At 40.7% G+C, this 15,946-nt stretch overlaps 1 protein-coding gene across 9 annotated transcripts in view; it reads left to right on the top strand.

The window, feature by feature from the left end:
* SLC38A1 (solute carrier family 38 member 1) overlaps positions 1–14,684 on the top strand; it is a 68,956-nt gene extending 54,272 nt beyond the window's left edge. For all 9 annotated transcript variants that reach the window (XM_008521764.2, XM_070619455.1, XM_008521762.2 and 6 more), the window contains exons 12-17: positions 1,802–1,881; positions 3,688–3,788; positions 5,730–5,848; positions 6,407–6,548; positions 6,647–6,744; positions 8,700–14,684. In XM_008521764.2, the coding sequence (XP_008519986.1) occupies positions 1,802–1,881; positions 3,688–3,788; positions 5,730–5,848; positions 6,407–6,548; positions 6,647–6,744; positions 8,700–8,801 (642 nt within the window). In that variant the 3' untranslated portion in view covers positions 8,802–14,684. The remainder of the gene's footprint in view (positions 1–1,801; positions 1,882–3,687; positions 3,789–5,729; positions 5,849–6,406; positions 6,549–6,646; positions 6,745–8,699) is intronic.
* The last annotated feature ends 1,262 nt before the right edge of the window (positions 14,685–15,946 follow it).

Raw genomic sequence — 15,946 nt, 5'->3', positions numbered from 1 at the left:
CATTTGTTGAAGACACTTTCCTTTCTCCATTATATGTTCTTAGCTCCTTTGTTGAAGATTAGCTGTCTGTAGATGTGTGGTTTTATTTCTGGGCTTTCATTTTGTTCCATTGATCTGTGTGCCTGTTTTTGTGTCAGTACCATGCTGTTTTGATTACTATAGCTTTGTAGCATATTTTGAAGTCAGGGATTGTGATGCCTCCAGCTTTGTTCTTTTTTCTCAGGATTGCTGTAGCTATTTGGAGTCTTTTGTGCCCCATATGAATTTTAGGATACTTTGTTCTATTTCCATGAAGAATGTCATTGGGATTTTGATTGGGATTGTGTTGAATCTGTAGATTGCTTTGGAAAGTATGAATATTTTAACTATGTTTCTTCTTCTAATCCATGTGCATGGAATATCTTTCCATTTCTTTATGTCATCATTGATTTCTTTCAATAATGTCTTATAGTTTTCATTGTATAGGTCTTTCACCTCATTGGTTAAATTTGTTCCAATATATTTTGTTTTTTTTGCTGTGATTGTGAATGGGATTGTGTTCTTGAATTCTCTTTCTGTTAGTTCATTATTAGAGTATAGAAATGCAACTGATTTTTGTAAGTTGATTTTGTACCCTGCAACTTTGCTGTAATTGTTGATTATTTCTAATAGTTTTCCGATGGACTTTCTTAGGGTTTTCTATATACAAAATCACGTCATCTGCAAACAGCAAGAGTTTCACTTCTTCATTACCTATTTGGATTCCTTTTATTTCCTTTTCTTGCCTAATTGCTCTGACCAAAACCTTCAGTGCTACGTTGAATAAGAGTGGTGAGAGTGCGCACCGTGTCTTGTTCCTGTTCTCAGAGGGATGGCTTTCAGTTTCTCCCCTCTGAGGATGATGTTGGCTGTGGGTTTGTCATGTATGGCCTTTATTATGTTGAGGTACTTTCCTTCTATACCCATTTTATTGAGAGTTTTTATCATAAATGAATGTTGGATCTTGTCAAATGCTTTCTCTGTGTCCATGGAGATGATCATGTGGTTTCTGTTCCTCATTTTGTTAATGTGGTATATCACATTGATTGATTTGTGGATGTTGAACCATCCCTGTGTCCTTACAGGGTTTTTTAGAATGTGCCTGGTACGGTATTGCAGCAGAATTAAAGCATGAGAAATGTTACTTTTCCTTCCTTCTCCGCCAGCTTCTTTTTGTGTAAGAAGTTATATTGAGTTTGAGGGTTTTAAAAAGTCTTATCTAAGAAAACTAAATAGATCGCTCCATCTCTCTCTCTCTAAGCTCTAAGGATACAGCCAAAGTAGTGAATGTGGAAGTAATTTTCTTTTTAGATGCCATCTTTTAGGCCTGATTTAATGCACTCTATATAGAGCAAAGAGCAGTAAAATAGAGGTGGAAATCCTGGGCATGTCACCTAACCTGTTGGAGGGAGGCTGGAGAAGAGCAATGGTCTGTCTACTGCTCAGGGTTGCTGTGGACTCAGTGAGATAATGTAGGAAAAGTGCTGTGTAACCGGCTAGCACCATAAAAATATGGGGTGACGCTGTGCTTGAAGTATGTAAACTACGCTGCAGATGAGCCGGATCTAAAACCTCTCTGTGCCATGTGCCTCATGTCTCAAGCTAGATAAGCTCTCTTAGCAAAGCTGCTCCTCTTTTAGGTATCAAAGCCCTCCTAACAAGCAAATAATCCAGGGGATCTGAAGAGCTGTCAGACAAAAAGACAGCTCAGAAATACTGAAGCTGTTTTATTTTTATGGGAAAAATGCCTTTTCTTAATGTTTCTTTTTTTTCTTTCAAATAGACCGTGTATGCTTTACCAACTATTGCATTTGCATTTGTCTGCCACCCGTCAATCCTGCCAATTTACAGTGAGCTTAAAGAGTAAGCGATTTGTTTAATTTCTTTACCTTAACATTTCACGTCCCCTCATTAACAGGCAAGTACTGTATTAAAATAAACGGACGAGTATAATGAGCCCTTGCAGACTCATCACCCAGCTTCAAGATTTACTTTCTGCCATTCTTTAGAAAGGACTGTATTTTAAGAAAAAAAAGGAGCAAGGAAAATCAGAAACCTGCAGTATATTTTGGCCATAAAGATATAAAGTGGCCAACTATAGGGGCTTCTTTGGTTAATTTGGTTTTTCAAATACTATATTACTTAAGAGAGTTCAAGTATTTGTGCTGCTTTATGTTGCTTATTCTTATTTTGCAAATAGATAATAATCATCTTCAGATTCATCTATAAACTGCTAAATACATTGTGTCTGATGTGTCTATTGGTTTAGGTGGAAAAGGCTGGTAAATCAGGCAGAAAGAAATCAATTTTAAAACCACAAGCTAGACAGAAGAATATTGTTGTTCATTCTAAACTATTAAGATGATTTTAAGGATTTGTTTTGTTGTGGTTTTTTTTTTTCTTAAAGATTTTATTTTTCCTTTTTCTCCCCAAAGACCCCGGGTACATAGTTGTGTATTTCTAGTTGTGGGTCCTTCTAGCTGTGGCATGTGGGACACCACCTCAGCATGGCCTGATGAGCGGTGCCGTGTCCGTGCCAGGGATTTGAACCGGTGAAACCCTGGGCCGCCGAAGCAAAGTGCGCGAACGTAACCACTCGGCCACGGGCTGGCCCCCTAAGGATTTGTTTTTGATTGCTGTTCTGGAGAAAGCTAGAGGCCTGCTTATAAATTTCCTCATGGGTTCTCTTTTTAGCCTCCTGTTATCAGACTTCCTATATAAAAATAGTCATTATGGCATAGTCTTAAGCTCCAAAAAGATACACAGTAAAGCTACCTATTTCTATTTTGAAACACAAATAAAATTGATGTCATTTACTATTGAATTCATGATTCTTTCTCTTTCATGTTTAATTGATATCTGGGTAAATTTTGAAATATCTACATCTACCTATGTGTACATCAGTCCTACTTTATGATCCTATACTTAGGGTATTTAAATATCTTTGACATCTTTTAAATTTAATAGTCCAGTCGTTAGTCTGTAATTTCCTCACGTGTGTACTTCTCATTTTTCTTGTTTTCTATACTCCCTGTTATGACACAACCAGATGTTATGACTATTTGTGGTCTGTTATTGGGTACAAGTCTGGTAGATTAGTTATTTGGGTAAGTTAAAGAAACTTAAATGTTCATCCAAACTCCCAGAGTACACCTGACCTAAGACATAGAGCCCCTCACCATCGCAGCCATGATCTCTTGGGTGCTTATTGCTCTGCAGACGTATAGAGTTGTGGGTGCATCCCTGGGGCTCCGCAACGGGAAAACTGGCACCTCAATAGCAGCTTTAGCTACAGAACATCTGAGGTCACGTTCCAGCTCTCCCCTTGATCTCTGGGGCTGGGAGAACAGAATTTGAAGGCTCAGTGTGGAGATAATATCAAACACAAATATTAAGAAATACTCTCTGCCCTTCAGATGAGAACTCCATATTCTTTCAAAAGAATGGGGAAGAACACTCAAAGAATTGTTAGTTCGCGGACCTCTCTCTCACAATACCAATCAGTACAAAAGAAGTTATCTAAACTGGCCTAACTGCAGGGGTAATTTCAGCTGGTCAGAGCTGCCCTAGCCTGATAGAAAGTGGTTAGTATTCTGCAGCATTAACACTGATGCTTAAATTCAGTCATGTGGTTTTTAACTTTTCAAATTCCTTTATCTTTGTTTTTAGTCGATCACAGAAAAAGATGCAGATGGTTTCAAATATCTCCTTTTTCGCCATGTTCGTTATGTACTTCTTGACAGCCATTTTTGGCTACTTGACATTCTATGGTAAGTCATTTCTGTCAGTACATAAATAGAGGTATTTGTAAATAAATTAGTAAAACTCAATGTCAAAATAACTTTTAACATGATAGCCAAAAAAAGCAACAAATCTATTGTTTTTTGCTGGTCTCTTTTACTTAAAGCAAATGGTGAGGGTTCCCTTTACATATTCATGCAGACTGCACAATGGAATACTTACTGAAACGATGTACTGCGCTTTTTCTCCTAACACTGTCCTTAAAAGAAATTGCGTTTTATAAGCATGCCACCTTTACTGAGGAAAGTTTCAAACTATATCAGAGAAGGCTTTCCTAATTGCTGTTGCGAATTGGGTCAGATTCCATTAATAGAAGAGAGACAGAGACAGATGTTGAAAGTGAGAAAAACCAGAGTGCCACCCTCATGACACTCCGTGTTAATTAAAAATAAAACCCTTAATTGTTCACCGGAACTTGGAGCCTTGCAAAGATTTGAAGGAATGACATAGAAAGTTAAAAGAAATGAAATCTGAAAAAGAGAACAAGGGCTCATTTGTAACTTTTATTGACCCTGTATGAATGCTTGACTTTCTTTTACTACTTCTTCATCCTATCCTGTTCAAATTATCCTGCAGCTTTAGTTAGCATCCTTTATTATCATTATAATAGGGGACCTAATTTAAATTTAAATACATATATTTCACATTCTTCTCCATTAAATAATATTTCTTTGGGGCATTTCTTTTCATAAACACAAATGTCTCAAAATTTAAATACATTTCTAGATTATTAATTCAGCCTGGAAAGAAAGGCTACCCATGATTATACAATTGTTTTATTACCATTTCACAAGCAATGGAGGATAGCGTTGTCTAATGAATCCATAAATACCACATTTAATTTTTGCATAAAAGTGGTGTTTCTAAGTTTCTGCAGAGTTGCAGGGCTGGGAATGGGTGAGGGGAGGGAGAGAAGAGAGAAAGCTTAATGTTAGTTGGACAGTCTCACTGTTATCTTGTTCAAGCTCTGATTTTTCTTTGCAAATCCATTTTTTTTTTCGTAGAGAATACCAAACCCTTTTATACTCTTAAGTTAAAGAAAAAGGCTCAGCTATTTTTAAATGGTTATGAATTTTGAATCAAGGAAATTAGAATGAATGAGATTTTATTATAACCTAAGGTCCTTCTTCCAAAACTGAGACCAATCTATGGCATAGACTAGAGCTGGAATTCCCACCTAGACACCTTCGACTGGCACCATGAGAAGCCCATGAAAGGAGAGACAGCGGGGGAGGGAGAGAGTGGTCTCTTGTCAAAGGACTGAGCATTTTCATGCTCCGTGGCTGCCTTGCTAGCTTTGGTTATCTCTGGAAATAACACTTTCTGAAGTTCGGAGTTGAGAAGAAGTTCAAAGTCGTACATAAGCTAAATGTTTTTATGGTAAGAAACATACCTGGAAGAGAAGAATTATTTCCTGATGGTGACAAGCTTCCGTTAGTGCCTCTGCTGCTCAGCCACTGGAAGTTGAGTTAGAAGAGTTTGAAAGAGGCTCCGAGTGGCCTGCAGTCCACCCAGCAAGGCTGTGGCTGTTTGGTGGTGTTGATGAGTGGCACCAAGTAGGGAAAAATCTAGAGTAAGAAGGGCTTTGTGCTTCAGCTGTATGTTATTTTTAATTCCAACTTACTCCTAGGTTTAATTTAGTATAAATTAAGCATCCGCACTGTGTGTAGCTTCTTGGACCGATTGCTATAAATTCCTGTTAGCTAAAGTTACATATGGACAGGTGGAGCATGTCTCACACAGGAGATTTTTCTTTTCAGCTTTACAAATTGTTTTAACAGACACTCAACACCCAAAACATTGCTCTCCTTGCCCCTTCGTTTACAAATTCTCTGTTGTTCAGAAAAACTGTCGTTCACTGATGTGCTTTTGTCTCTTTTTAACACCCTCTTACTTTTCCCTCATTTTAGAAAATGTGCAGTCAGACCTCCTTCACAAGTACCAGAGCAAAGATGACATTCTCATCCTGACAGTGCGGCTGGCTGTCATTGTTGCTGTCATCCTCACCGTGCCGGTGTTATTTTTCACGGTGAGTAAAAGGCCTCAGTGCAATCTGAGAAAAGCGGAGGGCTCCCCTTTCCTTCTGCCTCAGGAGCTCGTTGCAGAGAAAGCCTACTGCGGGTAACGTTCCTGCATCATTGAAACGGCACCGGGGAAGGAACCCACGACTCGGTTAAGGCTCTTCAGGAAGAAAGTGGGATCACTGAGTTAGGGTAGCCTCCTGATGGAATGCGTCTTAATGCTAATTTACCGGTTCCTCTTCTTTACAGAGAAATGTAAATAGAATGTTTGAATCTCCATCATACATGACAGGAGAATGTGGAAGGACCAGAAGAGAACACTCAATCATAGATAAAACAAAAACAGAAATTATCCCTCCCACAAAAGAAAACTACCAGCCATAAATAAAAATACTTTCCCTCTTAAGCCCCCGGCCTCCCAAACTGTTAAGCTATCTATAACTCCAGTAGGTTTTACAAAACATTTCACAAATTTCTGTGCACCAATATATCCGTCACACTGCTGGGAAATGTGAATGTTGGCATGCTGTCGGCCCTTACCAAATCTTTGTTTTCTTTTCTTGCAGGTTCGTTCCTCTTTATTTGAACTGGCTAAGAAAACAAAGTTTAATTTATGTCGTCACGTCTTGGTGACCTGCCTACTCTTGGTTATTATCAACTTGTTGGTGATCTTCATACCCTCCATGAAGGATATATTTGGAGTCGTAGGTATGGCTTTCTCACCTAACACTTATCTTCTACAACAGCTGTTTAGAAAGCTAAAATTTCACAACAACCTCAACCTTTTGTTTTTTCTTGTTTTGCAGGAGTTACATCTGCTAATATGCTTATTTTCATTCTTCCTTCATCTCTTTATTTAAAAATCACAAGCCAGGATGGAGATAAAGGAACTCAAAGAATTTGGGTATGTCTCCTGCCAGCCACTCCAATTTTTCTGATTAGTTTTTCATTTAAATTTACCCGATAAATTGTCTGTCTCCACCATCTAATACTACTTTCAGTGGCCTCGAAGGTAGGCAGCAGTCCTGTAGTTTTCCCATTTGGGAGATTTAAAATATCATACCAGCATCTTCTCCATTCCCTCAAAATATCTTTTCAGATTTTGCTCTTATCGTGCCTTAGCCTTTGCTCTGAGTTAGGGAGCCAGCTGGGAGACTAGACGTTTCTCATCTTGTGTCTCTATAGGGTGATGCCATGTCTTTAGCAAAATATGAAATGGAGAAGGACTGAAAGATTTTATGCAATCCACTGTTTGTGTATGATTCCTAGTCATGTAACTCCTTCCTACAGCCCAGGGAACATGCGATGCCTTAATTAAAATGACTGAGTTAGGGCCAGCCCGGTGGTGTAGTGGTTAAGTTCACATCCTCCACTTTGATGGCCCAGGTTTGGATCCTGTGCACGGACCTACACGCCGCTTATCAAGCCATGCTGTGGTAGCGTCCCACATATAAAGCAGAGGAAAATTGGCAACAGATGTTAGCTAAGGGCCGATCTTCCTCACACATACAAAAAAAATGGCCAGGTTAGTTTAAAGAGTCTTTTTAGGATTTGACAGAAATGCTTTGGAGCAACAGACCTGGATTCAGAAATCTTTCTATATTGGGATTCTTGTTTCCAGGTCTGGTGAAGTTCAAGGGCATCTTGAAGGTGGTGCACTTGGAGACAGTGAGGGAAGCAGGGGTGAAGTGGCTGCTACATGAGTACCTTCTGGAGCACCATTATGTTTGGCCTCGAAGAAGGCTTCTCACCTGCCCTCCCAGATAGTGTAAGCACCCCAGTCGCACACATCACCTGAGTCAATAGACTGGGATGAGAGATGTAGGCAGGAGGGATCATCCCTGTGCCTTTAGAAGCAGCTGCATTGATGCTGGTAGAGCATCTACTTCCCCAACAGGATTATCCCTGAAGCCATAAATCTCAAATCCTTCTCTTTTACCAGCAGGGGGATTTCATAAGGACAGAGAGGAAAGAGCAGTCACTCTGGCACAGCAGTAAAGTATACTACGATTAAAGCTGAAAGTGGTGGAGACCTGTTGCCCATGAATTCTCTGGGCCTCTCCAACCCTGCTCCCGTAATAAAGCTGGTAGTAGGAGCTACCCAAGAACATTAGACAAGGGCTCCTGTCCATGTGGAAACCCACTGGGAGTTAGACCAGACCCATGAGGGTCAGACCGTGTGCAACCCTCTCAACCCCACCATTGGCCTCGTCTCCTTCCCCTAGCTCTGTCTCCCCCTCCAGATTCCAGCCCAGCCCCCTTGGCTCTCATGATGCTTCATCCTTCTCCCTGCAAAGCTCTCACTGGATATTCTCCAGGCCAAGCAATTTATCATCTTGTGTTCTCCAGATTCTGGATTTAGTAACCTATCCCCTGTGGCCTTCATCAATCCTTGAAGTAACTTAGTTTCGGATACTCATTTCCTATTTCACGTGATCAAACCTGCTTTGCTTTTCTGTATCTTTTTTCCACTTATTCAAACAGACGTTTGCCTGCCAGCGATAACCTAGGTTAGTTGGTAAAGAGTAACGAAATGACCTCCGTGTTTTCGAAGCCCATTATTTTTTCCAGTTGTGATCTTAGTTCAAAAGAAGCTGTAAGGAGACCCAGTCAGCTGTAGAACAGATTCGCACTGAGGTGACCATGGATTCAAAGAACAGAATGTGGAGGACAGTTCTGTCTAGCTTGCTTATTTTCCCATCCTTGGAAAATCAAATTCACACCATTTTAGAAAGATTCTCACAGTTCAGCAATGGTTGTAACAAACGCCAAATACAAGGGCACACAAAAGGAGGGGGAAAGCATTGCTATTTTTCCCAGGTGCAGATGGGAAGTAACCCATGCTTTCTGTTGCTCCAGGCTGCCCTGTTCTTGGGTCTGGGGGTGTTGTTTTCCCTGGTCAGCATTCCCTTGGTCATCTACGACTGGGCCTGCTCATCGAATAGTGACGAAGGCCACTGAGACCAGCCGAGAAAAGGAAGGATTCCGGTCTGCTGCTCAGTCAAGTCACCACACGTCAGCAACCCCTCATCACTTCTTTTGCAAGTTTACAGAAGCAAACAGAAATTTAAAAGATACACAATGGAATAACACTTTGGTAGGAAAACAGAGACCTGTTTCTATAATCGTTCATGTCCTTCAGATTTGGGATCCATTTAAGGATTATGGATTTTTTTTTTTCAAATTTCATGCAATCATATTTCCTAATGTTTTTCACAATCAGTTCTTTTTCACTCTCCTAACTCTGTTTTTCGTGACTTCATGGTCTCTTAGAACTTTGAACACATGGTCGTCAATCATGTTTATTTATTATATATCCAGATTCGGAAATAATTTTCCTACTGATGTTCAGCTCACACTATCTGTACTTTTTAGAAGAGAAAAGAGTCTTGAATTGTATATATTTATTTTGCTTTATAGAAAAAAGAATGGTTTCGTAAATAAGTTGCCTATTTTGGTTAACATAGCACACAGGGATAATCATATGAGAGTCACAGGGCGTGTGTCATTGCTGGATCAGAGTATGCCCAATATTTGAGGCAGCTCTCATCACCTGGCAGCCGAGCTTCGGCCGTCCAGTGGCCTCGCTCATACTACATCCTGCTCCACGCAGAGACATTCTCTGGCGAGCGCTCTCAGCTGAGAAAGGGGTGCAATGATTCTTACCTTGGTAAATATGCTAAACTACACATTTGGGTAATCTAGCAAGTGAAATTTTGTTTCCCTCTTGGCAACTTGTGTCAAAGTTACTCTAATCTGAATCAACTTCTACCAGGGGAGACCTATGACACCTTTGTAATAAATGGAGAAGCAAGAGTACAGCAAAAATGTCTAAGACAGTGTTCCTCTGATTCAGAGAGCCTTCAGGCCTACACCTGTGTTGTTGAAGGGGGAAAAACATTTTATCAAATTATGAACTCAGTAGCTTTTACTCATGTCCACCAGCTTTTTGCACAGAGAATAATGTGTATCTAACCAAGGATGATCTAAGATAAGTAATTCCTGTTTTATATTGGGTACTATAAGGGAGTCTTTAAAAGACTTGTTTTATATCTATAAATTTAGGTTATTACAAATACGAGATTTTTGTACGTTAAATAAGCCTCATTCCTATTTCTTCTCCATTAAAAATCCATCCAGAGTCTTGGGAAAAAAAGAAAAAGAAAAGGAACCTCAGAGATGGTCTTTGAGAAGGATTTGTGATGAAATCGCTGTGTACCTTTCTTCCCCCAGATAGGGACTTTGGTGGCTGTGCTGTTTCCTCTTCTCGTCCCTAACGCAGGCATGGGTCATTGTTGCCCACCTGATGTGACCCACATGGGAGGACAGAGCTGCCTCGCAGCCCCTCTCCTAAAGGGGGTGGAAGGAAACCACACAGAGACCGAAAAAGAAGAGAGTTTGGGACCAGGTAGCTTAGAAAAGAATGGGGGACAGTAAAGAAACCCAGAACCGTCTCCCCACTAAGCTGGGCCATCGCCTGTGTTTGGATTGTCCGTATCCCACAGTAGGAAATGTGTGTGCTTCGTGAGCTGGTCTCTTGAAACAGGCCTTCTGTTTCATCTGCATCCTGGTTGAATTTCTCAAACACGTAAGTTCACCGAGCACAGCTTTCTTATCCAGAGATAAGCAGAATCTAACCGCAGACTCTTGGCAGAGTTTCCAGGCACTTAGCTCTGGGTTCTGTTCCTCCTCCATTCAAATCCCCCAAAGACCTCCACACTCACTGGGAGTCACACGGAACTGTCCCCTCCCCTTTACAGACTAATGTCCCATAGAAAAGGTAGACAATGGAGCATCTTGTCATGATCCTCTTGGGGGAGAAGGAAAGGTTGTTTCCTGCATTTCTTGGTAGGATCATCATAGCTTTTAATGTAATGCTCCAGAATTGCATCCACGTTAGGTCGGAGTTCAGGGATTTAAAGATAAATACCTACCTATATGTGAGGACCTAACCTAGGAGAATCCACTGCCATCTCCATCCTTCTCAGCAGCGTCTTCTATATTAGATGAGCAGGGAGAGAAACTGAGCAGAACAAGTTGGTTGGCCCTTAGGGGCTTGTCTAGAGCACCACGTAATGAAAGAGTCAGGTGGTGGGATGACCGTTTGTTAAAAAAAAAATGTGAAAATTTATTTTGCAATCTATATTATGATACTTTCTATTTTCCTCATTAATTTATAACAATCCACTTTACACTCACAAAGTCAATTTAGAAAATTGTCGTTAACTCTTGGGATGTGTAGTGATATTTTTGGATCTCTAGATTTTATACATCAGTGCAAGGAATTTTTATTATTTGAGATATATTTAGAGGAGGAGGTACATCGTTGTTGATGTCTGTGATACCACGGGTTTTTAAGATCTTTGTATGTTTATCTAAGTTTATTGTTGACTGAATACAACAGACCCTACCATAATTTGTTGAGTATCACTGATTAATGACGTCATCTGTGTGGGATTAGCTGTCAAGTGTACTGCTCTTATTCTTGTTCAGAATAGTGAACTGGTAGCCAAAAGTACATGTATCACAGATGTTAGGGAAACCAGTCAAGTGCTAGAGAAGTTTTTCTGCTAAATTAGTAGATTAAAGACTATTCGACCTTAGCCACTGGGAGCAGCACGTTTTCCTTTGGTAAATAGGATCTCGGCACTAGTGAACGGTGCCAGTTCAGACTTGGGATTTAGAACTGTTCTCTAGTTACTATAACACAGAATACCATAAATCCCTGATTTCTTCAGTGTTACTTTTTGGAAATGGGGGCAGTTAAGTGTGTCTAGGAAAGAAATCTTGCCTTGTGAAGCACAGGCTGTCCCCGATTTATAAGCAGGTTGTATTGCAAAATTCCGTCAGTTGGTTGTTGGCAACCTGGAATGTATTTTCCTTTAGAAACCAGGTTATACATGGTGGGTAGGCCCCCAGACCAGCTAGAAAAGATGATCAAACCTATAGTTTATCTGAAATAGGATAATATAACAAGATTGGCAAAGAACCTAACCATGAAATATAACATTGTTTCTGGGGGATATTTGTTTAGAGTTGCCAAGAATATGTCACTCCTGTTGTGGAATCTGGACTGCCCACCCAGCCACACACCACCTGCTGGATGGTGGGGGTAGGGCGGCCACCAGTTAAAGGTGACCAGAGTAGCCTGATGCAGGGTCTCCAGTAAAGGAGGGGAGGAAATAGTTGAGGACCAGCAGAGAACCTGGTGGTAGAAGGAGGTGAGGGGAGATGAGGGGGCCTCTTGTGGGTTATAAACCACCAGGGACGTGCCTCAGCTGGTACCCTTTCTTATCTCTGGAAATCTCAGGCTTGGCCTGCCTGCTTCTATTTGCAGGACCTTTTGCTCCTATAAGTTTATCTCCTTCCCTGACTGCTACAGAGGAGGAGGTTGCTGCACAGCTTCTCCCATATGCCAGTCCTTGAAGCCAGCACACAGCACTTTGAATGGGTTTAGTGCTAGTAAACCTTGGTTTACCTGCCCAGTCATCAGATGGGGGTAACGAAGCTCTCTACCCACTTTCCTCTTTGACATTTGCAGACCCCGCTGAGAAAGGCGCACATGGGTGATGGTCATGGGGCTTGGGGTAGACAAAGGACTGCGGTGGGATTCCTCAGTATCTCAGAGGACACCTCAGTTACCCCAGCACTGACTTCTTTCTAGTGTTGGTCTCAAGCCCGTAAGCCAGTGGTTCTCAAAGTGTGGTCCCCAGATCAGCAGCATTTGGGAACTTGTTGGAAGGCCAGTTCTCAGACCCCACCCCAGACCTAGTAAAATCAGAAAGTCTCGAGTGGGGGCCCTGCCAACTGTGTTTTAACAAGTCCTCCAGCTGATCATGGCACATCAAGTTTGAGAACCACTCTCAGCCAATTAGTCTCTCCTTTTCCCCCCTAGTCCTACCTCAGAGGATGGTTCCTAGGACCCATGAGGCAGGAAATGGGAACCAGGAACCGGGCAGGGGAGGAAAGGGCCTCGCAGCAGGAGCGCCTCTGCTGGAGATGCTGGTGCAGCTGCACAATTGTACACGAAGGCTGCCTGCACTCGGGCGGAACTGTGGGCTCAGGCACAATGAGGTTACTTTTTTTTTAAAACTGAAGAAATGACAGTGAGGTTTTGTGTTTGTTTGTTTTTTGAGGGGAATTAAAAGAAAACACCCTTTGTAAATGCAACCTTACAGGAAATGCTGAATTCGTGTCAGGAGTCAGTTCTCCAGAATGTTTGTGGTTATTGTTTGGTGATCAATCCTGTTCTCCTTTTAAAGGGAATTCTCTACGGAGAGGTCTGCACGCTTAAGGAGCTCCAAACTGCTCTGAAAAGAATGTCGCGCTCAGTTCCATGTCAGTAGATCAGAATGCGGTGCTGGGCGGCACATTCTTTAGGTGGGGTGAGGAGGAGGTCAGTGGCATGATCAAATTTAATTTTATGTCTTAGAGTAAAAGCTATTAGTTTCCCTTAGTTTATCAGTGTAAATGGCTTGAGGCTTACAAAGGGTGTAAACATTAACATAATTCCTCCATTCCAGTCCACAGGAAACTTCTAGCCACTTCCAAAACACAGACTATATCATTTAGCAATGCTAATCAATGGTTTTCCTGAGGAATGGCAAATCTGAGAGTCCTTTAACAGAAAATACTTCCTCTAAAATACACACAGTGAATTATTCATAATGATATAAAGCTTTTAGGTACAAATTGGGGGTGGGGTGACTAATAATGGAAAAATATCACTAAATCTAAAAGAGAAAGTTCCTGAAAAACATAAATTTCACAAAGCTCAGACATTCTCCTTCAAGATTTTCTTGGAGGAAGGGCTGCGGAACCGGGCCCATCTGTACAGCCTTGAATTTGTGTTTTTAAAAGGAAGAATCTATGCAGCTGAGGCTTATTGTAGGAAATACTTCATTTGTATGTAAATATATTGTAAATAAATAGGAGGCTGTATATTTTTGCAGTTGTTTATCCACACTGAAATAGAAATCTCTAGTATCTGCATATTGAGAATAAATGTTTTCATAGATATTAGTGGTTTTGTTTGGGAATTTGAAAAATTTACATTCTCTCCCAGGTAACATAGTTCTCAATGTAAACTTGGAACCTAAAAATCCTAATTGTTTAGAAAGAGAAATGTCTGAGATATAGTTGCATTGATTTCTTATTCTGGTAGTAAGATCCATTATTTACAAGATAGTTCTCTGAGCTACAAATAAGGAATATTTAGACCCAAATTATTGTCATATAGAAATAGATATATCCAAAATGATGAATTGTTTCTTCAGAATGCTCTTTCATTGTTAACACTGAGACCGCTCACAGTATTTATGAAAACAGAAGTTGGGGAGGAGAATTTTTTGTTTTTTCAAAATTGAATTGCTGCATTTCCCAAACTTTGGGATCTTTGAAAGGGGGAAAAAACCTGAACATTAACTATGAGCACATATTTGAGAGGAAAAAGAAGAACTATTATTTTAAGATTTTGAAAATCTTGCATGTCTGCCTTTTATTTTCAGTGTTGACGCCAACATGGACTGTCTTAAGTAATTTTTTCCCCAAACACTTGAATCTTGAAAATCTTGGTACGTAATCCACCCTCTAGAGTCCCGTGTATTTTAGATTTCATCTGAGTCCAGTATGTATAGCATACCACTGTTTTATTCATGTAAAAACCTTGTACATGAATTTCAGATGGGTGATTTAACTGAGTCACAAGTCACCGAACTTTGCTATTCATAGTTAATCAAATGGGTTTTTTTTCAGGATGTAATGTAAATAAAGAAATGTAAGACGTCCTGTTCTCTAACTGCTCTGTTAACATAGTTTTTAAACATTAAAAATGTGAACTCAGTATTTGTGAATTTTGTGTTCATTCTTTTGGGATGCAATACTAAAAAGGGGGGCATTTGAGTACTGTACACACTATTCAGGATTGTTGGAGACAGATTTGCACACGTTGGTCAGTGTTCTAGAACACTCTGTGTTTGTGCAAGCTTATATTTAAGTGCCAAAACTGTAAAAAATACTTCTGATAGAAATCTATCTGGTCTGAAACATATTACATATTTCTCCATTCGTCATGATCAGAGTAGGTTGAACATACTATTTTCTCTTTAAACTCAGGGTCATCTTTATGAGTATCAATTTCTGTGCTGTGTTGTAGGAGGCACTCGGGGCTTCCTCTACCCACGTTGCAGCCACTCATAAAAAAGGAAATTCTGTCAGCACTTTCATTTCTCCAGCAACTATTGAGAGGACGGCTCCTGCAGCCTGGCCTTTTCTTTATCCATCACAGGCTCCTCCGCATGATCTTAGGAGTTTGATCATCCCAGCAAGGTGGCCAGAGTCTGATAGCCAAATTCTTCTTGCGGACAGGGTTAGTGACAAACAGCCTAGAACTTCATGCTGTGACTCGGTGTGAGTCCGGTCTTGACCCTCCCTGAGCTTCCTGGGTGACAGCCCCTTCTGCAGGGCCATATGGGTTGCACCTGTGGATTTCAAGGTGGAAATTTGGGTCACAGGAGTCCAAGCCATGTGCTCCAATCTAGCTTCATTAGCAATAAAGCTGATATTTTTATCCTTAACGGTGCCTCCTGTGTCTATTTCTTAATTGAGCAAAACCCCAGGGGCAAAGAGTGTGAGTAATTATCACTTTCAAACCCAAGCAGTTGTTAAAGTGTGTGCATCTAAAAGCCTGTTGTGAACATCAGCAGGTTTTGTTCTAGATCCAAAGGTCCGGTCCTTCAGTGCTTTAGATAGTTCTGGCTTCTTCCACTATCGCTTCATGAGTGTCTGCTAATGCTGTTCTGTTCTTCCCTATTTACACATAATCGTCTAGGTCTGGGTTATTCTCCACCTCCCCTATGGAATAATCTATGACTAACGTTGCAACTCAGGGGACCTGTTCACTTCCCTTCTAGATTCATAATGTGTTCTTCCTGGTTAGGATAGTCTGGAAGGGGTTGATGGGCCCAAACAAATGGGCCAATTTTTTGTATACCCATTTTCTATCTTTCATTAGTTTCAATTTTAGACTAATCCAAATCAGCAGGACAGTCTCTTCTTTGGCAGGATCAGTGCAACATGAAAATAACCTGTCAAATTATCAAAATGTC

Source organism: Equus przewalskii, chromosome 5, assembly GCF_037783145.1.
Source record: "Equus przewalskii isolate Varuska chromosome 5, EquPr2, whole genome shotgun sequence".
Taxonomy (NCBI): domain Eukaryota; kingdom Metazoa; phylum Chordata; class Mammalia; order Perissodactyla; family Equidae; genus Equus; species Equus przewalskii.
This window is presented reverse-complemented; position numbering and strand designations above follow the sequence as displayed.